The 26644-nt window shown below is 36.7% G+C and overlaps 2 protein-coding genes across 3 annotated transcripts in view; one reads left to right on the top strand and one right to left on the bottom strand.

Moving 5' to 3' along the window:
• GFM1 (G elongation factor mitochondrial 1) overlaps positions 1-26644 on the bottom strand; it is a 44894-nt gene continuing 18250 nt past the window's right edge. Inside the window, exons 13-18 of the mRNA XM_074405557.1 lie at positions 26517-26599; positions 10584-10746; positions 8264-8408; positions 2551-2711; positions 1396-1449; positions 1-1243 (exon numbers count right to left, since the gene is read on the bottom strand). Of these exons, the coding sequence (XP_074261658.1) occupies positions 1112-1243; positions 1396-1449; positions 2551-2711; positions 8264-8408; positions 10584-10746; positions 26517-26599 (738 nt within the window). The 3' untranslated portion in view covers positions 1-1111. The remainder of the gene's footprint in view (positions 1244-1395; positions 1450-2550; positions 2712-8263; positions 8409-10583; positions 10747-26516; positions 26600-26644) is intronic.
• Positions 19973-26498, top strand: LXN (latexin). Of its 2 annotated transcripts, none has more exons than XM_074405560.1 (6): positions 19973-20281; positions 21911-21973; positions 23366-23498; positions 23775-23911; positions 25818-25880; positions 26150-26498. In XM_074405560.1, the coding sequence occupies exons 1-6, from the start codon at positions 20153-20155 to the stop codon at positions 26246-26248; spliced, it is 624 nt and encodes a 207-aa protein (XP_074261661.1). In that variant the 5' UTR covers positions 19973-20152; the 3' UTR covers positions 26249-26498. The 2 variants fall into 2 exon arrangements, with proteins under 2 accessions (XP_074261661.1, XP_003925039.1); XM_003924990.3 differs by having other exon boundaries at positions 19975-20281; positions 23321-23498; positions 26150-26496.

Below are 26644 nucleotides of genomic sequence, written 5' to 3'. Positions count from 1 at the left end.
TTTAAAATCAATTATTTTATTTCTATCATCAGGTAATAGAAAGGACTAGGATCCATCTATGCCATCAGATGATTTTTGGATGAATCAATTCTGAACCCTGTAATAGAACTGCTTGGGAAAGCCCAACTTATTCTGGAAACAAAAGATTAACATTTGTTCTTCTACAACCTCAATGAATATAATATACGAAAAATTCAAGTGAATTCAAATTCAGCTAGCATTCATTAGGTTGATGAAACTAACTTTATAAATTACATTTGATTTAGGTGTACAGAAACATTAAGATGAACAAAAACGAGAATAGCATATGCAAGGGTCTACTTCTTACTTCACAATAGACCACAAGGAAGTAATACTTATACTCCTAAAACAGAGGCAGTTACAAATTTGCAGAAACTACAAATTAAAATGATCAGTCATATATAAAACAGAGAAATTTGGCTAATATTTTAATAGCCCAATGAAGAATCTGAAAAGCACTCTCTATGAAAATCATACAGAATCCACTCTTCAACAGAAAAGCCTGCCCATTAATGCCACTCCAAGAAGTGTCATGATATATGTGATTCACTTTCAAGTCTTCAGCAAACTAATAGTTTAAAAATACAGAGGTATGAGACTTAAAGAGACAACACACAGTGAAAGCAAATATGACAAAACAAATTACTATATGATAAACAACCTGTTAACAAAGGAAGGTAGATGGAAAGCATGTGGTTGTTCTTTGCACTTTTTCAGTTTTTCTCTATGTTGAAAATTCTTATAATACAAAACTTGAAAGGGAAATGTACATACATTCTAAGGTTAAAAGTATAACTCTTCTCCCCTTAAATATTAAACATGTTTCAGTGATTATTATATTTTATTTGAGGATTTTCAATAAACTATAAAACCAATCAATAGAGTTGAGATAGACATAGAATTAATTACCTTTGAATAGAACAGAAGCTCCTGGATATGAATAAGAAGGGCTTCTTTTGAAGAAAGAAGAGCCTGCTTCTCAGGCTCAAAATTTCTTGTTTCAGCAACCTGAATTTATTCCACTGGAATCCATCAAAGTATTGAAACCACGCAGATTCAATTAAAGTTAGTCAACTCAAAGTAGGAAAAGTTAGTTCTTGGCTTTTCCTTTTTTAGCAGGAAGTTGGCCGGTAGCCTCCAAATACTTATTAATGAGTTCTTCTTGTGTGGCTGGTAAACATGGCTGATATCTGCAGTACTCCATTGTGTATTCTCCCTTTCCCTAGGGGTTTTAAAAAAGATAGTTTGTTGTTGTTGTTGTTGTTTTGTTTTTAACTATAAAGCAAAGTCATGCAAGGTCAAGATTTTATAAATTTGATCATTTTGTATGGTGGTCTTTTGAAGGGCACTACAGTAAAGTTTAAACTTGCCTACCTCTGTGCATGACCTAAGTTCAGTGGAATAACCAAACATATCATTTAGAGGGACCTGAAAACAAACACAGTAGATATTTTAGCACTGCTTATTGAAAAATATATGAGAAAAACACAGATGCACTTTAGCCATTTAATTCCTTTAGATTAAGATTTCTACTTATTACTCTTAGTTTAAAATAACTAAAAGCCAAAGAGAAACATTTTTGTTTTATTCCAAGTGGAAACCCTATTTGAAAATTATTTCATTTGCCAGTCGAACCACAAACCAAATCTTTCCATTTCATGGAGTGAACACCATTGACAGCTCTTCCCTCCTATCCCCATTCCACTCTGTAGCCACAGCTCAAGGACTCACAAGTGTTTCTTCTGCGAAAATGGGAATACAACTTTCCTTTGGACACCTGAATGATATGCTGAGACTAGTGTTTTCCAGGAGGGCTTAAGAAATGTAAAAAACACTTTTTCCCTGGAGATTTAAGTCAAGAAAGGTATAGGCAAGGGAATTAAAATATTCCAATAAATTAAAGATAGCAATAAAATAGCTATGCAAATAAAGCTAAAATGAGAGAGATAATACACATCTTATTTTTCCTTTTCTGTCAGTCTGTGCTTATCCAAGAAAGAGAGATAATATACATATAAGAAAATGAGGCTGGGCGTGGTAGCTCACGCCTGTAATCCCAGCACTTTGGGAGGCCGAGGTGGGTGGATCATGAGGTCAAGAGATCGAGACCATCCTGGTCAACATGGTGAAACCCCATCAATACTAAAAATACAAAAAATCAGCTGGGTATTGTGGCGCGTGCCTGTAATCCCAGCTACTCAGGAGGCTGAGACAGGAGAATTGCCTGAATCCAGGAGGTGGAGGTTGCAGTGAGCCCAGGTCGCGCCATTGCACTCCAGCCTGGGTAACAAGAGCGAAACTCCGTCACAAAAAAAAAAAAAAAAGACATATTCACAAAAGGTCAAGATAAAATAAATCTTATTTTTAACTTCTGTACTTAAGAGTTGCTCTAATAGCAAATTACAGAAAATGCCACAAGTATAAAGCCACAAATTCAGCAAGCAAATGTGTCCATTTAAAAAAACAAAAGCTAATTTGGATATCCTGTGGTTAACAGAAGCAAGACTGTCAATGACCAAGTGTACTTACATCTGCATACAGTGTAAAATAGTCCTCAACTCCATCTTGCCCAGTGATTACCCCATGGCGACGGTTAATTCCTGCAATTACTTGTCCCTGAAATTCATTTGGAGCTACAACTTCCACAGACATAATAGGCTCAAGAATACATAATGTTGCATTTGCCAAGGCTGGATTTAAAAAAAAAAAAAAAAAAAAAGTTCATTACTCTTCATACAAATGACAACTCTTCTGTCCAGATATACAAAAGGGAGACAGATGATGCTTTCCCAAAGGTACAAACACAAATGTCAAGGTTAAAATATTTGACCTAGACTCATTTTTCCTGTAGTAGTAACAGTCACTCTTCTAAATGGAAATTCCAACATTTAATATTTCCATTATCATATTTTTATCCTTAGAACTCATTAAATAGCAGAGAATAATACAAAAGGGTCTTAAAACAACATCTGATCAAGTCCTTTACCATCTAAATTATCCAGTTGAGTTATTTATTCTCTCTGAAAATCTTCAGGGGTAAAAATAATAACTGTTACGTCTTTGACCAAGGTATACCCATTCTTTCTTTTTTTTTTTTTTTGAGTCTTGCTTTGTCGCCCAACCTAGAGTGCAGTGGAGGAGTTTCAGCTCACTGCAACTTCCATCCACCAGGTTCAAGCGATTCTTCCACGTCAGCCTTCCGAGCAGCTGGGATTACAGGGGTCTGCCACCAGAGCCAGCTAATTTTTGTATTTTTAGTAGAGGTGGGGTTTTGCCATTTTGGCCAGGCTGGATAAACCCATTCTTTCTTGTGGTCCCTGGCAGACAGTTATTTTTAATTATAAGAAAATAACTTCTGTCACAGGGCAGTAGGGGATGTGGAGGGTACCCTTCCTATACTCAAGCCACGCCTACAATGTTTCTTTCCTTTTCTAGACTAAACAATTTCAACACCTGATAGAGAATGAGAAGACCAAGTTTCTAGTTTTTGCCCTACGTCAAAGAAGTTATATGCCTTTTGGAAAAACACAATTTGTCCAAGTCTCAAATTTTTTCATCTACAAAATAAGGATTCTGGACTAGATTGGGCAATTGTAACATTAAAAGTCAGTGTGTTTGTATTTATTTGTATCCCACTTAATACATAACCAACAAAACTTTTTTTTCTGTTAAAGCACTGTTTAAATGTAACAATATGGAGGAAATATAATAAAACCTCAAACATTTATACTTAATTTAGAAGATGTAATAGTGACAAATACTTCAGCCTCAGGTTTGTTAAATTATTTCCAAATAAAGGCTTTCAGCAAAGCACGGAAATGATGACAAGGGTAACATTTTGTTTAAATATAATCATAGTTTTTCCAGAAGCATCAATTTGTTTACAATAAACTAAAACTAACAAGTGTTCCTATATATTTACTCAGCACTTCTTACTAGAAACAGTAGAGCATAAGTGCAATCATTATTACAACAGGAATGTAATTAGAAATATTTTAAAATTTAAATCACATCTTAGCTTACACCTACTCAACTAATTAGTTCTAATGAGTGAATTTTGTTCTGAAAGACAAATAATTGAACTCATAGAGATACTGCAGACTCCTATGCTTGATTGGCTAAACCCTGCAGAAACCTACATGGCCATCTAAATCAAATTAACAATTTTAGAGTATAGAGACAGTTCTATTGCTTGCATAACTTCTTTACAACAGCAGAGCTTCCTTGGCTCTAAATAAATGTAATTAAGATGAAGACAAGCACCCAGAAGGAGAGACGTGAGCAGACATATCTAGATTTAGTTATACATTATCTAATGTTCTCAATAGGACAGTAATGTAAAACATCTTGATTGTGAAAGGGTTCTATTTTAAAGGGAAGGACAAAGGCAAATACACAATGTCCATCACTCAATTATTGAGGGCAGCCTTTTTGGTTCCGTTTCACATCCCCTCACCCTTCTGGGGTGCTCGCTTCCTTTTAACTCTCTAAATCTCTCCCTGATTTAGTTCCAAATGAATCTTACCCTTACACATGCCTTCCTCTAACCCTATACAATGAGATAAGACTCCAAAGCTAACGCCCCTGCCATTTTTCTACAGCCCCATTATATCCAAGTCCTAAAGAAATTTTTCCTCAAGCAGATCTGTGGTCAAGTCAATTGCACCTTTCAGTTTTAGGTTACATCACTGACCAATCTCATGAACAACATTTAAAATTAGGCTCAAATGAATTCCAGTGTTCATTTTTTAAATGAAGAATAGAGGAGAATTTGAACTTTTGTTCTTCCAATTTTAATAAGATATAACATATAATATTACGATACAATATTATAATAACTATAATACCTTATAGTTATAAGCTATTATTCTAAGCTCATTTACCAACATTTTCACTGTGAAACTCTAATATGGCATTCAACAGAGATGTATATAAAAAGTTGATTTGCTTGCTGAGTATGGTAAGAACTTCTTTTTACCTTATTTTTACATTTTGGTCTTTTTTTATTAGGCTAGAAAAAGCTATTTTTTAGTTTTACTTCAAATATAATGTTTTTAAAAAAAGTTTTAATTTTTAATTGACAAATAATAATTGTATAGGCAGGGGGCGCTGGCTCAAGCCTATAATCCCAACATTTTGGGAGGCCAAGGCAGGTGGGTCATTTGAGGTCAGGAGTTTGAGACCAGTTTGGCCAACATAATGAGACCCAGTCTCTATTAAAAATACAAAAATTAGCTGACTGTGGTGGCACTCGCCTGTAATCCCAGCTACTTGCGAGGCTGAAGCAGAATAGCTTGAACCGAGGAGGTGGAGGTTGCAGTGAGCCGAGATCGCACCACTGCACTCCAGCCTGGGTGACAGAGACTCCGTCTCTAATAATAGTAATAAGAATAACAGTATATATTTGGGGAGTACAGTGTGATGTTTTGAAGATTTTTGCCTTTCAATCATGGAGAAATAATCAGATGAAGAAACAGCAAGGTAACTTATTTCTCATGCTAGTATCCTGCTTGTTTGCATAGAATATCTTGTAAAAAATAAAATTACTCAGCCAGGCACAGTGGCTCATACCTATAATCCCAACACTTTGGGAAGGTGAGGCAGAAGGATCACCTGAGCCTAGGAGTTTGAGACCAGCCTGGGCAACCAAGCAATACCCCATGTCTACAAAAAAATAATAATAATAAAAAAATTAGCCAGGCATGGTTGCATGCCCCTGTACTCCCAGCTACTCAGGGAGCTGAGATGGAGGATCACTTGAGCCCAGGAGTTTGAGGTTGCAGTAAGTCAAGACTGTACCACTGTACTCCAGCCTGGGTGACAGAGAAAGACTCTGTCTCAAAAATAAAAAAGTAATCCCAGCACTTTGGAAGGCCGAGATGGGCAAATTACTTGAGGGGGCGAAACCCTGTTTCTATTAAAAATACAAAAATTAGCTGGGTGTGGTGGTGCATGCCTATAATCCCAACTCCTTAGGAGGCTGAGGCATGAGAATTGCTTGAACCTGGGAGGCAGGGGCTGTAGTCAGCCAAGATCATACCTCTGCACTCCAGCCTGGGCAACAGAGCAAGACTTTGTCTCAAAAAAATAAAAATAAAAATAAAAATTTAAAAACCAAAAACCCTTCTCAATTCAATTATAATCTAGTGTTTTTCCCCTGTACATCTAATAGGCAATTAATCATACTTAATATTTATACTATAAATAAAAAAACTAAATGGTATATATTCAACTGTTTAGTTAATATTCATATATATTTTTTCACAGGATATATATGTTTATATTAGCTCCAAGTGAATCTTACCCTTACACATGCCTTCCTCTAACCCTAGACCATGAGGTTAGAGCTAACTCACCAAAGCTAACTCCAAGGCTAACTCACCTTGCTATTTTTGGATGACACATTTCATCCAAGTCCTAAAAGAAATTTTTTTCCTCAAGCAGATTTGTGTAAATGTATATTAAATATATATCTATTTATATTAAATATGCATCTATATTTACTTATATTAAAATGTAGGAGCAGTTAAAAAGGATGAGGCTCCTTGTTAATTGATAACCATATCAATTATCTGGCTTTATGTAACCTCTATTTCCAGGAAAGCTACCAATTTCAGGAAAGAACCAGGACAGAACAATCGGTACTTTCTAATTTGTTTTAACTGTACTTCTAAAAAGTATATAAAGTGATTATAACTAATTTGTCAGTTCAAGACATACTAGAGTGGTAAACACACAGAGGTAAGACAAGTATTTTAATGTGAGTCATGCCTAATAAAGTCTCATCTTCTTTGTCATTTTATTTACCTGTTTCCTATCAACACAATGTTCAGATTGTGACAAGATTTCTACATCACAAATTTCAACTGCACTTTTAATAGAGTTGATATAAAGGAAATCTCCCTTTCATAATTAAGAAACTGAAACATACATTATGAAAAACTCCAATTAGTTGAAGTAAAATAAGGAATCAGCAAGCTTCCCCAACCACTGCCCCACACCTGGTCACAGATGCAAAGTGTGACCAAAAATACCACAAAGTTCAAAATTCATACAGAATCAGAAAAATCATGATCTACAGAACGCTTAGGAAATATGATGAAGAAAGTTTCTACTGTCCACTTTAATCCTCTTTGATGAAGATATTTCTGAAATGTTTTGTGAATCATCATTCTACTGTGTAAAGACATTGGTGGACATCACTAACGTATTTTCACATAAAAGACATGAAAAGATGACAAAGAGAATGGAATTTTCTTGCTTCAGGACACGACTTTGAAGTTCCTTTCTTGAATAACCCTGATGTGAAACTGCTATGTTGTCACTAACTTCTTTTCTCTCAAAAGCAAAGAATCAGGTATGTTTGCAACTGCATAATAAGGTTCTAGTTTATCAACATTTAAATATAAGTATTATTCTGTGAGAAATGTTGACAATTTTAGCAGTTTTGCAAGAAATTTGCATTGTGAATAAGGTTTACCAAATTCTTTCAAAATACTTGGCCATACTCAAAATGCCTAAAAATATACAATGTCATACTGAAGATATTACTTACAAATTTACAGATTTCTTGATATTTGAATAAGTCACTAGAAGTAACAAGACTACAGGTAAGATATCTTTAAAATATTTCTTTTTTTTTTTTTGAGATGGAGTTTCGCTCTCGTTATCCAGGCTGGAGTGCAATGGCGCGATCTCGGCTCACCGCAACCTCCGCCTCCCGGGCTCAGGCAATTCTCCTGTCTCAGCCTCCTAAGTAGCTGGGATTACAGGCACGCGCCACCAAGCCCAGCTAGTTTTTTGTATTTTTAGTGGAGACGGGGTTTCACCATGTTGACCAGGATGGTCTCGATCTCTCGACCTCGTGATCCATCCGCCTCGGCCTCCCAAAGTGCTGGGATTACAGGCTTGAGCCACCGCGCCCAGCTAAAATATTTCTTAGAATTCTGAACATTTCCATCTTCTCTATTAAAAACAGTACTTACAAATTATCTATGAATTCAAACATGAAAAAAAAACCCAGAGAATACAGGAGAACATGATAGCCTTTTAGTTTTGCAAGAAAGAGAACAAAATAATTTACCTTGATCTCAATTCCATAAAGGTTAGCCCACTACCTACAATATTCCCTGGTATGGTGTCCTGTTCTCTGGGTGAAGAAGACTAAAAATAGTGTTGCCATCTGAGGTTATGATGATCTATCAGGAAAACAGAAATGCTAAGGTACCTGGACACAGCATACCTTGTTTAAGAGCACCTTCTCCTGCTCGGATGAAGGAGATTTCATTAGAGTCAACCATGTGGTGCGCTCCATCTTGCAGGACAAACCGGAGCCCAGAGAGCTTGTGACCAGAAAGAGGGCCCTTCTCGCAGGCATCCAAAAACCCCTGTTAATGAATGAATACAACTTCTGGAGTGGATTTTACTTGCAGATACATTAACAAAAACCCCAAAATACTTGTGTTCAGAAGTGTACATATTTATGTGTGCTACATTTCACCCCTCAAAAAGAATTTTTAAAAAATGTTTAACAATTTTACTATCTTATTTTTAACTTTTAAGTTCTAGGTACATGTGTAGGTTTGTTACACAGATAAACCTGTGTCATGGGGGTTTGTTATATAGATTATTTCATCTCTCAGGTATTAAGCCTAGTACCTATCAGTTATTTTTCCTGATCCTCTCTCTCCTCTCCCTCTTCACCCTCTAATAGGCCCCAGTGTGTGTTGTTTCCCTCTATGTGCCCATGTGTTCTTTTCATTTAAGCAAGAACATGCGGTATTTGGTTTTCTACTCCTCTGTTAGTTTGCTAAAGATAATGGCCTCTAGCTCCATCCATGTCCCTCCCTGCAAAGGACATGATCTTTTTTATGGATGCATAGTATTCTATGGTATATATGCACCACGTTTTCTTTATCTATCACTGATGAGCATTTAGGCTGATTCCATTTACATTTGCTATTGTGAATGGTACAACTTTACTATTTAACTTTTATTATTATGGCATTTAGATGAGCAATTCCTTGGAAAAGCATATTACTTAAGGGAGTAAGCTGGTTTGAAAGCAATGCTTAGAGTGCTAATGATCACTTTCTCATAACCTCATCTTCAGGAATTACTCAGCTCAATTACTCATAACCCATCATAGAGACAGCATGATTTTAATTTTACCATGAGGAAACAGTGGAAAGGCAAAACTAAGAAACTCCCTAAAAGAAAATCCCCACCAAAACTGGTGTTTATTCGCTAGCTGTGTCTTGAGCCCTGCTACATACCTCTAACTGCTTTGGCTCATTGGTAGATCACTACATTACAGCTCTGGTGTTACACACAGTCAGTAAGAACTAGAATTAAAAAGTAATCATTTTTTTCAAATCCAATTCTTTTTTTAAAAAATAGTTTTGTTGAGGTGTAACTGATATACAATAAACTGTACATATTTAGAGTACAATTTGATGAGCTTGCAATTTTTACTAATTCAGTCACTTAAATACTTGTAGAGCTCCTATCACTTAAGTTAGTTTTTCTTGGCAACACTGTATCATGGCTGCACAGATAGCACAAAATCCTTCTTGACATTTCGAAATTATAAGTTATATACCTGAAACTAAGTTCTCCATCTACATTAATTTTGGGGGACATAAGACATTGAAAAATGTGTAAATGACAAAATATTGTCTTGAAATAGAATACATTAATCACAAAAAAAATGTTCCACCACTGAAACCAAAATGATAACCTGTTAATAAGATCTTCTAAGTTATACGGTTAAAAAAAAAACCCCACAGTCAAGCATCCTCTCACCTCAGCCTCCAGAGCAGCTGGACTATAGGTGTGTGCCACTACACCAGGCTAATTTTATTTTTATTTTTATTTTTCTGTAGTGACAGGGTTTCAGCATGTTGCCCAGGCTGGTCTCAAACTCCTGGGCTCAAGCAATCTTCCCACCTCGGCCTCCCAAAATATTAGGATTACAGGCATAAGCCATCATGCCCAGCCTACAACATTGTAAAGCAAATAACCTGGGAAGTGAACAAAACACTAACGCTTCATACGTACAAAGCACTTCTCCAAGGAAATGTCACATAGTCTTATCTGATCCTAAATTTTGTTAGAGGTACAGGTTTAAGTATTTTCTCTCAGTTTGCAAATGAAGAAACTGTTCTGAACACTGATTTACCAAAGCACATTTATCGGTAGCAGAGATGAGACAGTAGCACCCAGGTGTTGGGAATCTAAAGAATGATCATTCTGCTATAATAGTACACAGAAAAGTCTTATAAATCCCTAAGGACTACTACAAATTTTAATTGCTGATTACAATCAGTGCAGTAATTTCAATTTATTAAGAAAAATATAACGATGATTCAAAAACATAATAATTTCCCATCATTGTCACAGCATGGATTTATAGATCAGATGGAAAACTTAACAATCAGAGAAACAGGACTGTAACTAAAATGAACCGTGATAGACAACATGATGGAAGATCAAGTATGACTGAATACCAGATAAACTGTTTTTAGAAGTAAAAATGCAAAAAGGTTTTTAAAAAAATTTACCTTTTCGACAGCAGGCACAAACTGCTTTGGAACATTTGCTCCAAATGTTTCATCTGAAAACTCCAATTTAGTGTAGTCCTCTGGGTCCAGAGGCTCCAGGACACCTATCACTTTTCCATACTGGCCTGCACCACCTGATTGTCTTTTATGTGTAAAGTCAAACCTGAAAGTTATTTAGGGGAAAAAAAAAGTGGCATTATGTAACTACAAAATAAAATAACTCCTATTAATTTAAAGTAACACATTTGATTATTTTTACTTTTCCATTTGAATGTGATGATCTTGCTGTAAAAGTTTATTGTAGAATTTATTTTAAAAAGAGCCCTCTCTTTTCTGTTCTTACTTGAGGTAAGGGTGGGATACGCTACCCAAGGTAATACACAGATGAATTTCACACACAAAAAAGTAAAAGTCAAGTAATTAAACGGATCCGTCTACAGTTCTTGTTCTAATAACCTACATTCCAAAGACCTTGCCCATTTCCCTGAAACGGAATATTCTTTCCTTAAATCTCTGTAACCAAATACAGCTACTTGAAAATAGGACCTTTCATGGCTAACGTTAATTTATTCAGATAGTTCCTAATTAATTTTATCCCTTGGGCATTATAGACTCAGGCAATAAAAGAAAAGGAATTTCCAAGTGAAATAATTAACAATTGAAAATGATCACTGGCAAAATGGTAAAGACCAATATAAGTAAGCCATTCACAAAGACATATATATGCAGGTCAGTGTTTATTTCAAATCACTAATGGCAACATTAATATACTAAGAGTATGTATGTAAAGTGCTTATTCTATCATATTAATGTTGAAACATTATATGTAAACACAGGCTACTGTTTCACTGGAAAATCATTTTATGAGTATCTAATATTTGCAAGGCATTTCTTCCTTTAAATTGAAATCTTCCTCAAAACCACAAGATGCAAGAGGCCAGCTGTTTTCAGAATTATTAACAGATAAGAAAATGGACATTAATGAGTGTGTATTCCGGCATACAAAACTCAGAGTGGTTTGGAAGAAGCAAAATATCAGTATTTGCCTATTCTAAGCTCGTAGGAGATGCCAGCTTAGAACAAGCAAATTTCCAAAACTGTGGTGTGCTGACATATTCTAAGGTATACACAAAGTTCTCTGTGAGATATTCTAAATCATATCTTTGATTTGTCAATTATATAACATCTATACAAACGTACTCTGTGATGTCTATATGGTAATAACTAACCACGGCTATTTACATTTAAATTAAAACATTTCCATCACTGCATCAAGTTCTATTGGGCAGCACTGTTCTAAAGGACCAAACCACAATCAAGTGATTCCATATACTTTCAGGGACCACATCTGACTTTATAATCGAGAGTAGGCTAAACAACAGAATACTTATGTGCTAGGCTTATGTTAAGCACCTTAAATGGATTGTCTTGTTCTTTACCACAAACTCATGAAGTAGGCATTATTTTTATCACCATTTTACAGAGGAGAAACCTGAGGGACAGAGAGACTAAGTAACTGACCCAATGCAATAGAGCATTAAGTGGTAGAGTCAGGTTTGCTCTAAAATCAAGGGCCTTAAACATTCTTCTAGAAGGCTGATATGAAAAAGATAACTAACCCACAAATGCTGGGGTTAGTTTGTTCACTTCAGAAGCTTTCAGAAGGTGCTACAAGAGGACATATTTTGCAGTAGTTTAGAAAAAGAAGAGGTAGAAGAACTAAGACTGACAGCTAAATAGAAATGCTGAAGGTGAAAGAAATGTCACTCTATGAAAGACAATTTCAGGTCGGGCGCAGTGGCTCACGCCTGTAATCCCAGCACTTTGGGAGGCCGAGCCGGGTGGATCACAAGGTCAAGAGATCGAGACCATCCTGGTCAACATGGTGAAACGCTGTCTCTACTAAAAACATAAAAAATTAGCTGGGCATGGTGGCGCATGCCTGTAATCCCAGCTACTCAGGAGGCTGAGGCAGGAGAATTGCCTGAACCCAAGAGGCAGAGGTTGCGGTGAGCCAAGATCGTGCCATTGCACTCCAGCCTGGATAACAAGAGTGAAACTCTGTCTTAAAAAAAAAAAAAAAAAAAAAAAAAAAAGAAAGACAACAATTTCACTTTGGCAAAACATCGTCTGTCACATTAAAATTAATGTTGATTAAAATTGTGGGGTGGGGAGGGGGTGAGGGATGAGAAATTACCTATTGGGTACAATGGATACTATTTGGCAGTTGGTTACACTAAAAGCCCAGACTTCACCACTACCCAATATATCTATGTAACAAAACTACACTTGCACCCACTATATCTATTTTTTTAATCGAAAAAACAATTATGTCAGGGTCATACTGTCTTCAACAACTATATATATGTATGAATTGTGCTGGTTTTGTTGTTCACCTCAAATCTGTAGATTTGTTTTGACTTTAGAGTCATACCAAAGTTGCAAGCAATAGGTATTTCTACTTAAGTTTTATGTTCACACAGTTGCATAAAATAGTAATTTACTTGATCCTAGAGATCCATAATAATTGTCACTTTGAAGGTAATCCACACATTATTCAAATTTGAGGATAATGGACTGATGATTAATCATTCATGAAGCCTTAGTAAGTAACAAAGACTTAAAGGACCCAAATGTAGGAATGAGATTCTCTTAAGGTGGTTTATTTAACATCTAAATAGGCAGTTACGTTTTTTAAAAATGTAATGATTACACTTTGTTTTCCTCAGCAAATCATATCTCTAATTCTGTTTTAAAGAGAGCCTAAATTGGTATATGTACTTTTAAATTTCTATTATGTCACAACCTATGTGACTAGCTTTGATATACAGAGATAGTGACTGCATTCATAAAACTTCAAAATGGTGACTTTAGGAAGGTCACTTATTTCTCACTACTGGTAGTAACACAGGAGATGTTAACTAGCAATTTGTGAAACTTAAAATTTCATCATCAGCAAGAAGTTCTGAGTTATCAGAATGTACTCAGCCACTTTCCTGGACACTATCAAAGGAGGACCTACCCAAAAAAACTCACATACACAATGACAACTTAAGAGGCTGGCTCACAGATAAATGACGCATCAAAAAGAAAAAAAAAAAATAAGAGAAAAAATTTCCTCCAACTTCTTAGAAAAAGCCTTAAGAGAACCAACCATTTCATCCTTTAGTTACTTTATAGTTAGCTGGCTAATGTAACTAGAAAAGATGAGAAATGCTGTATTGCTTACTATTAATTTTTTTAAAAGCTACTTAGTCTAAAGAAACACTGTATTTATAAATAAATTAAAGCAGTTTATGAGGAAGATAGTACACTACAAATAATTTTTTGTTCATTTTCTTTTTTTTTTTTTTTGAGACAGAGTCTCGCTCCATCGCCAGTCACTAGGGTGGAGTGCAGTGGTGCGATCTCAGCTCACTGCAACCTCTGCCTCCCAGTTTCATGCTGGGACTATCGGCATGTGTCACCACACCCAGCTAATTTTTGTATTTTTAGTAGAGACGGGGTTTCACCATGTTGGCCAGGATTGTCTCGATCTCTTGACCTCGTGATCCGCCTGCCTCAGCCTCCCAAAGTGCTGGGATTACAGGCCTGAGCCACCACGCTGGCTTCATTTTCTTTTTCAAATCATCACAACATACGGGCATATCTCGGAGGCATGGTGGGTTCAATAACAGACCACTGCAATGAGGCTAATTACTGCAATAAAGCAAGTCACACAAATTGTTTTCCTAGTGCTTATAAAAACTATAGGTTTACACAATACTACAGTATATTAAATATGCAATAGCATTATGTCTGTAAAAACACCCACCATTTACACCTTAGTTAAAAAATACTTTATTGCTAAAAAATGCTAACAATCATCTGAGCTAGTATCAGAATCAGAAGTGGAGACTGGAAGTCTAGGAGTCTAGAGGCTCTTACCTTGATGCTGATGGCTACTGATTGAGCAGGGTGGGGGCTGCTGAAGGTTGAAGCGGCTGTGGCAATTTCTTTTAAAACGTTTTTTAGAGATGGGTCTCACTTATGTTGCCCAGGGCTGGTCTCAAACTCCTGGCCTCAAGTGATCTTCCTGCCTCCTCCTCCCAGGTAGCTGGAATTAAAGGTGTGAACCACTTCACCCAGTCACATGACAATTTCTGACAATTTCTTAAGATAACAATGAATTCTGCCACATTGATTGAATTTCCCTTTGATAAGACTTCTCTGTAGCATGTGATGCTGTTTGATATCATTACACCCATAGCAGAACTTCTTTCACAACTGGAGTCAATCCTCTCAAACCCTGCCACTGCTTTATCAACCAGGTTTACCTTTTGCTGTCATTTTAACAATGTTCACAGTGTCTCAACAGTAGATCCCATTTCCAGAAACTACTTTCTTTGTTCATCCATAGAAGAAAGCAACTCTTCATCTGTTCAAGTTTGAACATGAAATTGTAGGACTTCAGTCACATCTTCAGGCCTACTTCTAATTCTAGTTCTCCAGCTGTTTCTAATACATTCACTGTTACTTCGTCTACTGAAGTCTTAAACCACCCAAAGTCATCCATGAGGGTTGAAATCAACTTCTTCCAAACTCCTGGTAATGTTGTTATTTGGACTTCCTCCCACGAATCGTAAATGTTCTTAATGGCATCTAGAATGGTGAACTCATTCCAGAAGGTTTTCAATTTACTTTGCCTAGATTCATCAGAGGAATCAACCTGTGGCAGCCACAGCCTTTAAAAATGTATTTCTTAAACAATAAGACTTGAAAGTCAAAATTATTCTTTGATCCAGGTGCTGCAGGATGAATGTTGTATTAGCAGGCACGGAAACAACATTAATCTCTTTGTACATCTCCATCAGCGCTCTTGCGTGACAGGTGAATTGTCAATGAGCAGTAATCTTTTGAAAGAATCTTTTTTTTTTCTGAGCAATGGGTCTCAACACTGGAATTTAAGTATTTCATAAGCCATGCTGTATGTAAACAGATGCGCTGTCATCCAGGCTTTCTTATTCCATTTACAGAACACAGAGTAGATTCAGCATAATTATTACGGGCCCTAGGATTTTGACAATGGGAAAGGAGCATTGTCTTCAAACTTAGTCACTAGTTGCATTAGCTCCTAACAGGAGAGTCACAGCCCGTCCTTTGAAGATTTGAAGCCAGGCACTGATTTATCTCCAGCTATCAAAGTCATAGATGGCATCTTCTTCCAACAGAAGGATGTCTCATCTACACTGAAAATCTCATTTGGCCAGGTGCAGTGGCTCACACCTGTAATCTCAGCACTTTGGGAGGCCAACACAGGTAGATCACGAGGTCAGGAGTTCGAGATCAGCCTGACCAACATAGTAAAACCCCCTCTCTTCTGAAAATACAAAGATTAGCCAGGCATGGTGGTGGGCGCCTGCAATCCCAGCTACTCAGGAGGCTGAGGCAGGAAAATTGCTTGAACCCAGGAGGTGGAGGATGCAGTGAGCTGAGATCATGCCACTGCACTCCAGCCTTAGTGACTAAGTGAGACTCTATCTCAAAAAAATAAAAAATTTAAAAAAAAAAAGGAATCTGTTGCTTTGTGTAGCCAACATCAGCAATGATCTTAAGAAATATTGAATCACCTGCTGCAGCTTCCACATCAGCACTTGCTGCTTCACCTTTCACTTTTATGTTACGGAGATGGCTTCTTTCCTTAAACCTCATGAACCAACACCTGCTAGCTTCAAACTTTTCTTCTGTAACTTTCTCACCTCTCTCAGCTTTCATAAAATTGAACCGAGTTAGACACTTGCTCTGGATTAAGCTTTGATAGAGAGAGAGAGAGAATGTGCAAGCACAACCAGTAGGTAGTGCTGTCAAAACACATACAATTTTATGGATGAAGCTTGCTATTTTATATAGGCAGATTTCGAGGCACCTCAAAATAAATTACAATAACATCAGACATCACTGATTACAGATCACCACAACAAATATAATAATAATGAAAAAAGTGTGAAATATTCCAAGAATCACCAAAATGTGACATAGAGTTGTGAAATGAGAATATGCTATTAGAAAAATGGAACTGAGGCTGGGAGTGGTGGCTCATGCCTATAATCCCAGCACTTTAGAAGGCCAAGGCAGGCAGATCACCTGAGGTCAGGAGTTCAAGACCAGTCTGGGCAACATGGTGAAACCTTGTCTCTACTAAAAATACAAATATTAGCTGGGCATGGTGGTGGGTGTCTGTTAACCCCAGCTACTCAGGAGCCTGAGGCAGGAGAATTGCTTGAACCTGGAAGGTGGAGGTTGCAGTGAGCTGAGATTGTGCCACTGCACTCCAGCCTGGGTGACAAGAGTGAGACTCCATCTCAAAAAAAAGAAAACAAATAAAAAAGAAAAGAAAAATGAAGCTGATAGACTTGTTCCACATGGGGTTATCACAAATCCTCAATTTGTAAAAAAAAAAAAAAACAAACTATCTATGAAACACAATAAAGTGGAACAAAATGAAGTATACCTGTTTAAAAATACGTAATACATAATTATGCAAAATGAAAATATAATTAAAGTTTTTATTTAAAATTTTATATTTATATGTGTGTATATATATTTTTCATGTTTTTCTGTAGTTATTATATCAAGTATATTCTTATTAATCACCACTTTTAACCAAAGTAATCAACTTTTGCTTTCCCAAAGGGAAAACCAGAAGACAGAAAACCAAGAAATGTCCAACTAAAGTTTCTTTGAGACAGGGTCTGGCTCTTTCACCCAGGCTGGAGTGCAGTGGTACAATCTCAGCTCACTGCAACCTCTTCCTCCTGGGCTCAAGTGATCCTCCCACATCAGCCTCCTGAGTATCTGGAACTACAGGCACATACCAGCACATCTAGCTAATTTTTGTAGTTTTTGTAGAGACAGGGCTTCGCCATGTTGCTCAGGCTAGTCTCAACCTCCTGGGCTCAAGCAGTCTTTCCGCCTCAGCCTTGCAAAGTGCTAGGATTACAGGTGTGAGCCACTGCACCTGGTTAGCTAAATTTTTATAAATACAAATTTTAGATTACTTCTATAATTTTAAGGTGGCAAAACAACATATATGTAACAACCAAAGTATATGCACATACTGTTAATTCATAGTCATTTTATGATGTATAAGAAAAAAGGTAAATTGAAACTATCTTTAGCAACCAAAGCTCTGTATCAGGTATTAGTTAGAAATTGTCCAATTATCCCAGGACTAATTTAACATTATGTAAGGGCTTGAAAGTTACTAAAGATCTAAAAAATTATAATTTCAATTAACACATTTGGTCTTTATAATTAATAGTAGCATAATAGTTTTATAAGATCCAAACCCCTTTATATTTTGTAATCTTAAACAACTGAACAAATCAGTAACTTATTTGGCCCATTAGATCAATATATAAAATTTAGAAAGTTTAGATCATGAAAAGATCCAATTTAGTTTTATATAAACTTGAATATTTTATCAGCATTAATTTTATATAATAAAACTTGAAAGAAAATATATAATCAACTTTAAATACATATTAATTTGTTTTGACTCACCCAAATTCATCTATTAATCAGAAATACTTTACACATTTTAAAAAATATAATTTATGAACTTTATATTCAAAATCATTAAATCATATTTAGGAGCTCCTCTTTTATCTTGAAAACTTGCTTCTTATAAGCATAATAACAAAGGCTATTTAAGTTCATTTGGCCACATTTTTTTAAAGTCCAATAGTGATTTTTTTTCTTAGACATTTTTGGCTGTTTATTTGGACTAGATATTCCTGGATTGCACATATAATGACAGAATGACTTAGTCTGACGAATTATCTTTCAAATTTTTAACGAAAGAAAAAGAGAAACAGGAAAAAGGTGAGCTAAAGCCAGTTTTAGACAAATATATTATCACTGTAAAATGCTAATTATCTTTCCTCTTCAAGGAGAGAGGAAAAAGCTTAAATATAAGCCATGTGATTAATAAAAAACCTGGAAGTATGGAAATAAAATAGGGGCAGTCATCTACTTAAAATGATCTTAGACAAATAAGACAAATACTATTCTCCAAAAGTCTTGTTTTTTGATTTCTGGTGTTGTTCTTCTAAAGCACATTTGAAATGAACAGTCTTCTTTATGTCAAAGTTCCCCACATTTCACCAATTCTTTGGTAAATTTATCTCAGGAGACAGTAAAGGTTCATATCTGACAACCCCATGAAAAACTGGCTGCTATTTTGTTTTTGCAAAAATATTGTTATGGGTGGGTCAGGGTTTGCTGACCTAAGAAATGTGGAGAGACAGGGCCATGTGTAAGAGATAGATTGTATCTCCCAAAGCAAATTTCTCACACACACACAGGACTGAGAAAAGTTTCACTGAAAAATGATACAAGATGGTAGGCCAACAGACAGAAGATGGTATTTAAAAGCAAAGTCAATCAGAACCCCCAAATCCCACGAGACTATAAGCATGAAACTGGGGCCAAAGTCCAAAATCCAGATTTACTGCAAAATCTACATAATCAGAAAGATAGAAATCTCAAGAGTCTCAGGTGTGTGCATTAATACCAAGTTAATGGTCCCAATCCAGGCAGTGAAGACCTTGGTAGAATCTCCAAGGTACCCGAGCCCAATTAACCTAAGACCACCGAGGATAAACCTGTACTTTTACAAAGTCAGGTTTACAGGCCCATTTCAAGGAGGGAGACCACAGACCAGAGACAGTGTTTTGTTAAGTTCAGTTTTTAAGTATATCTTAGCCTTTTACGTAAAATATTCAAAATGACTCAAGCTGGAAGCATAGTATTACACCAAAACTTCACCCTTTTAAGATCAGTAAAGAAGAGGGGTACAGGTGCATTTTTTCATTTCTCCTGATCCAAATTAGAGAATCCCTCAATTTAATATTATAGTTTGCAGATTCTTATACTTTGATTTGGGCAGAACTGGTCCAAACCCACAAAAAACTGAGAATAAGCAAGCCTCTTCCTGAACTCTCATAAGGGAAAGAGAAAGGAAGGAATCGAATCACTACCTGGAGTACCTGTGCACCTTGCCCTGTCAGGGACACTGCGTGCAGTGTATAAGGAAGTCGTGCTCCAGTATGCAAGGGAAGCAACCAGGCTTTCTCTCCATGGACAGGAAATTGGAGGGCTCAGAGATGTCCTATATGAGCGAAGGCCAGAAAGCCCCACCCTACACTTCTATAAAGGTCACTGAAACAAAAGATGCAATCCCAGAGAACCTAGCCCACTGACTCCCTCCCCACACCTCCACCCGCAGGTGCCAGAGGGCAGGCTGTCCTCTACTCCAGTAGGAAGCAGCTGGCCGAGTAAGGAAGGCAGCGGCCGCCAGTGGTGGGGCGGGGCCACAGTGGCAGCCAGCCCAGGGCGCTGGGACGCAGGGAGCTTGAGCCCAAACAGCAGCTTCCGGAGTCGGAGATCGGTAAGGAGGAAAACAGAGACGGAAGAAGCTCGCGACTTTTCTGCCTGGGCAAGTGTACCCAAGCAGCAAGCAGGACGGGCGGTGCTCTGGTACCATTAACCCTGAACAGCCCAAGCCCCGTAGTCACTGCTCATCAAGAATGGAAATCCCGCCGACCAACTACCCAGCTTCCAGGGCGGCCTCGGTGGTGCAGAACTACATCAACTACCAGCAGGGGACCCCCCACAGGGTGTTTCAGGTGCAGAAGGTCAAACAAGCCAGCATGGAGGTAAGTTTATCAGGGAGGGGCGGGCAGCGGGGACCCCAGGATTGCGCTCCCTCCACTCACCCAAGGTCTCAGCCTCTGTGTGCAGACACTCCCGGCCACCCGCTACCCATCTTCCGTTTTAGGACACACTGCTGGTATCTGGTCTTGAGATATTAATGTTTCTAGGGGACTGTCTATACTCCAGTCTCTGGAGACAGCCCGGTACTGTTTCCATCTTGAGGCAGAGAAAAAGTTTTTACACACTCAATTACAAAATGGGAAAAAGCTCTAAGTAAGGCTCGGCACTTTCCTTAAGTGTAGGAACCACTCAAAAGAATCCTAAGGCTGCCCCGTTTCTCATCTGCTACTCTGATCTGGACCAACAAAAGCTCCCATCTTCCAAACGACTATTGCCTAAGTTTTAAGACAAATCCCTATTAGACCCTCTGACCAAAATGAAGGGGGAAACAAACAGCAAGAGAAAGTGACAATGAAAGTCAAATAATAAAAGCACTGTGCGCTGATGCTGGCCTTTAGCCACACAAAGGCCACCACCACATGACTGCCTTAAATGATGTGCACCCTCTGCTAAAGGCTTGAATTAAATGCTTAAGTCCTCAGCAATCACTAAAGAAGTTTGTTTTCATTTTAATAAAATCTGCTGGATTTGAGATTATCCCTTATTTATCTAACAGAATTTTAACTGCTAACAGTCTTTAAGAGGTGACGGAGGGTAGATCTTATTTTAAAACTGTACCAGATAATATAATTAGGTATAAATTTTCAATCTGTATCTGGATTTAAAAGTGAAATACTCGTTTCTTAGTCTTATAAAATTTGTTAACCATTTTGCAGTTCTGCTAATATACAAGTAAAAACAATACTTAAGTATATTAAGTCTCCAATTGCTTTGCAGTAATCTACCTCAAAATGAAATTCATTCACTGAACACTATTTGGAGGGTACACTGAGCTTTATGAAAAATCTTCTCAAAGGTGATATTATTTGTCATCTTTAGAATTAAAAGCTGTTAGGCCGGGCGCGGTGGCTCAAGCCTGTAATCCCAGCACTTTGGGAGGCCGAGGCGGGTGGATCATAGGTCAAGAGATCGAGACCATCCAGGTCAACATGGTGAAACCCCGTCTCTACTAAAAATACAAAACATTAGCTGGGGATGGTGGCGCGTGCCTGTAATCCCAGCTACTCAGGAGGTTGAGGCAGGAGAATTGCCTGAACCCAGGAGGCGGATGTTGTGGTGAGCCGAGATCGCACCATTGCACTCCAGCCTGGGTAACAAGAGTGAAAAAAAAAAAAAAAAAGAATCAAAAGCTGTTTCAAAATTTCTTATGTAGAGACTTTAGAATCACAGATCCAGATGTTAAAGTCTTTTGATGATTCAAAGTAAGTTGTGCCCAATTTATACATATGCTTTTATCCTACCCTTTGTTTTCATCCAAAATAAACTTGATAGGGGACTTGCTAAATTAGATGTTACATTCATGGTGACATGCCTTTTACAAGACCTAAGGCTTTCAACATTACCCATCAGCTAGCCCCTCCAACCAAATGAGATGGATGCTTCTAACCAAGCAAGTATATGACTTGTTGTTACAATATTTTCTTGTCTCCATTACATTTTCTTAATTTTAGGATATTCCAGGAAGAGGACATAAGTATCACCTTAAATTTGCTATTGAAGAAATTATACAAAAAGTAAGTAAAATGTTTTTTGTTTTTGTTTTTTCTTTGAGACAGGGTCTCACTCAGTCATTGAGGCTGGACTACAGTGGCGGGAATATGGCTCACTGCAGCCTCAACTTCCCAGGTTCAGGCCATCTTCCCACCTCAGCCTCCCCAAGTGGCTGGGACCACAGGTGCATGCCACCACACCTGGCTTATTTTTGTGATCCTCCTGCCTCTGCCTCTCAAAGTGCTAGGATTACAGGCATGAGCTACCATGCCCAGCCAAATGTTCTTATTAAATCAAATTTGATTCTAAATATTCCAAATCATCTTTGCTGATCACACCCGTAAGACTGATTAGTTTTACCCCTTTTTAAAAAGTTACTGTGAAATCCCTGCCTCTAAAAAATATTGAGCATATGGGCAAAGTTTACAAGGATCAGTTCTTTACTATCTTTGGGTATTCCTGAATATATGAATTATTTCTATCAAACTATATGGAAAAAGACTATATACTTAGGTTCAAATGAATTTCCTTAGGAAGTTACATACTCATAGGGCAATCTGAACTTATGCCTAATATAAATAAGTAGTTTATTCCCCAATCAATCACTTTCTTATGTCTGCTTTTCTCATTCTATTTTTCATTGGGTTTTTAGAGAAAGAAAGTGCTCTTAGATATTCACAAGCAACAGAATGCCAGCTGATAACAGCATTCAGATAAAGATCTTTCAGTAATGGGGAAGGGAAATTTTTAAAGATTATACAACTGTCAAATTATTAATGAGACAAACTTAAAAGAAAGGAACTGCAATCTGTACCACAGCCATCCTGAAATTTTAAAAAGCCTGCCTTTCTGTTGAGCATAATTCATAAGGAGATTCACTAAAAGACATCTAAGCTGCTAGACAGCCATCTTTACAAAGCTTAACCCAATGCTATAATCTTCTAATTTTATATCTAGATACAGACTGCTGCATCTGCATTTGAAAAAATTTGTTATTTCAGGAGCAAGGAGTAAGACTAATGAAAAAACTTTAAAAGTAACCAGAGTCTTGAATTGGTATTATAAAGTCAGACTAAAATCTGGCCTTGCAAATGGATACTCCATTAATACTGAAATATATTAACAGTTTGAAGATTAGAATTTATAAGATTATGACACCTTATCTTTTATAAGGTAAGTTATCTATTTTAGGATATTCATATAACTCTAGAGTATTAATAGGCCAGGCCCAATTAGGTATCTCTGAAAACAAGCACTCTGAAGTCTAGTCTAAACAACACCATTAGGGCCCTATATTTTAAATCATATCTCAAAGATGATAATAATGAATAGCCTTCTATATATAAGGATCTTTCACTAAATTTCAACAGCAAGTTATGGCGAACTGCACAGCTGAAGTACTTTACCCTTCAAAGGGACAAGAAACTGTACCAGAAGTTAACTTCACATTTGAAGGAGAAACTGGAAAGAACCCAGATGAAGAAGACAACGCATTTTATCAAAGACTCAAGTCCATGAAGGAACCGCTAGAAGCACAAAATATTCCAGGTATATAAATATGATGAAAACCATTTGTTCCAACGTTAAAATCAATCTCAATTATCTAAAATAGTTAGTTGCTATGTTAGAAACACACAGGCTTTTGCAAAAATATTCATTTCTAATCTAATCCAACAAAAAAGAGGCCTCAGAAATTTCACAGATCCATAGCTTAATTATTTTCTGAACACAACTGAAGGAAACTAAGACATGATTTATAATTTAGTTTGTTTTAAGAGGTTAATACTATATATATAATTACCATATAAACGTTTTCCCCACCAGACAATTTTGGAAATGTACCTCCAGAAATGATGCTTGTTCTACATTTAGCCTGGGTTGCCTGTGGTTATGTAATATGGCAAAATTCTACTGAAGACACATGGTATAAAATGGTAAAAATTCAAACTGTCAAGGAAGTGGTAAGTAGCCTCTATAAAATATACTATTAATGGAGTTAACATTTATCAAAAGTATAATATTTCATAATTGGATAAACAGTGTCCCTATAGACATTTTGTAATTAATAGCAAACCTGGAATTTCAATGGAGAGGTCAGTTGCAATCAAGATCAGAGAAGGTGAAGAATTGTAGGAAGAGTTCAAAGCAACAGTAACTGGTGTAAAAAGTTGTTTGATTTGGCTAAGAGATACAAACCACAGACCTCCTTTGCCTCAAACTTGCCTAATAACAGTGCTTGGATAATTGCATTCTCTGGGAACATACTGACAAGGAAGCATAACAATAGCAAGGCAAAGCAAAGGATTTCAATGAAACACTTACTATTAATATATAGTATCTAGACTGCACTTTCAAAAAGCATCATGGTAATCGTAGCTGTTAATCTTTCATGTTAGTCAACATAGATTTAACTATGATACTTTACTGAAACCCTCTTCTAGAACAAAAAGGTTTAGAGAGTTTTGTTAGTAGCAGCAAGATAAAATCCCAAGTGTTCAATATATAGTCAGGCCTCTCTATCCATGGGTTCTGTATCCATGGATATAAACAACTGAGAATCAAAAATATTTGGGGGAGGAGAAATGGATGGTAGCATCTGTACTGAACATGCACAGATTTTTTCCATGATTCCCTAAGTAATATAACTATTTACATAACATTTAGATTAGATTAGGTATTATAAGTAATCTAGAGATGATTTAAAGCATATGAGAGGGTATGCATAGGTTATATGCAAATACTACACTGTTTAATGTCAGGGACTTGAGCATCCATAGATTTTGGTATCTGAGGAGAATCCTGGAATCAATCCCCCATGGATACTAAGGGCCAATTGTAATGACTCTCCTCACCTTTAATCTGCTCTATAGATATCCTCAGGGCCATTTTTCATGGCAGTCACAAGCAAAGCTGTGCTTTCAGAAGAGTAAAATCTTTAGCTATAATCTGACATTTAGCTTTTGTGCTCAGCTTAATACAGATTATTTCCTTTAGCAATCTTAGTTTTGTGTTCAAATTACTATAGTCATGCCATACTGAAACTGTTTTTTCTCTACTGTGCAGTTCAGAAAAGAGCTTTAATTACACAATCACTAACCACACTGAGTACATTTTACTATTTTCAAGTGTTTTGGTTTTTTGTGCGTTGGTTGGTTTGTTTTTGAGACAGGGTCTCACTCTGTTGCCCAGGCTGGAGTGCAGTAGTGTAATCATGGCTCACTGCAGCCTCAACCTCCCAAGCTCAGATGGTCCTCCCACCTCAGCCTCCCAACGTGGCTGGGACTACAGGCACACATAGCCATGCTGGTTTTTCTGTTTTTTTCTTATAGAGACATGGCTTCATCATGTTGCTCAGGCTGGTCTTAGACTCCTAGGCTCAGCCAATTTGCCGAACTCAGTCCCACAAAGTGCTGAGATTACAGGTGTGAGCCACTGTGCCTGGCCTTATTTCAGTTTTCAAAAAAATAATTTCTATTATAAAATTGGATTCTTTCAATGTAAACTATAGTTTATCCCTTAAATTATGCTTTTCTGTACAATGGAAACACAAAGTGTTCTTAAACAATAAGCTGCACATGGTAATTCTCTTAAGTAGCTACCACAACTTGGAACTAAAAACAGGTAAACATTTCTGGGGGGAACAAACATAAAAATCATGATTTTAAAATGCATCTGAAAGACCACTTTAGTGTAAGAATATAGATTTTCTGTCACATTAAATTGAATAAATTATGATGTTCAATTTTTATTTTTACCTAAATGGAAATAAAATAGTCATCTACTAATCAAAGATGATTTTCAAAATTAAATGTAGTTTTTGCCAATGATATTAAGTTTTAAACAAGGCGTTTTTATTTTTTGTCACAGCAAAGAAATGATGACTTTATTGAATTAGATTACACCATTCTACTTCATGATATAGCATCTCAGGTAAAGTATAATTTACCTTTATTTGATGCCATTCTGAAAACTGAGACTTCCTCATATAGTCACAGTATGCTTTATTAATTTTAACTCTAAATCACAATCCACATAAATCCAGATAGGCACCATATTTAAATATATTACAGTTGCAGCAATTTAACAAAAGTACTACTCTTTGTGAAGACTGTTCTGTCTCTAACAAAATATAAACCCAAATACGTTTTTCCTCAATGTTTTCTGAACTTTATCATAGCATTAATTTTCTTCACTTGCAGGAGATTATTCCCTGGCAAATGCAAGTTCTCTGGCATCCACAATATGGCACTAAAGTAAAACATAATAGCCGTCTGCCAAAGGAAGTACAACTGGAATAAACAAAATCTCTAACAGGGGGAGGAAGTGTAAGCATGCCTATTAATGATGTGTATGCCAATTTTATTGGCATGTAACTTATAAAGCCAAATAATCCCAAAGTGTCACTTTATATAAATGTCTTGATTATAGTCTAGAACTGTATAGATTCCGTAATACAAAGTATCACTATATAAAAATGTCTTTATAACAGTAATAGTGGTATGTATATCCAATAATAAAAAGACTTCAATTTCAGCCTCATAATGTTTAATTACAATGCATACTTACGGGACAGGGGCAGTAATGGTCTCTCGAAAGGCAACTTTTGGCTTTCCTGTGATACAAGGACAGCCATATTCTCTTTCCATTCTCTAAAAAGAGTGGGGAAATTATTATTTAAATTTAAAAAAATAAAC

The sequence above is a fragment of the Saimiri boliviensis genome, chromosome 9, assembly GCF_048565385.1.
Source record: "Saimiri boliviensis isolate mSaiBol1 chromosome 9, mSaiBol1.pri, whole genome shotgun sequence".
Taxonomy (NCBI): Eukaryota; Metazoa; Chordata; class Mammalia; order Primates; family Cebidae; genus Saimiri; species Saimiri boliviensis.
Note: the sequence above shows the minus strand (reverse complement) of the source record. Positions and strands in the feature narration are given on the sequence as shown.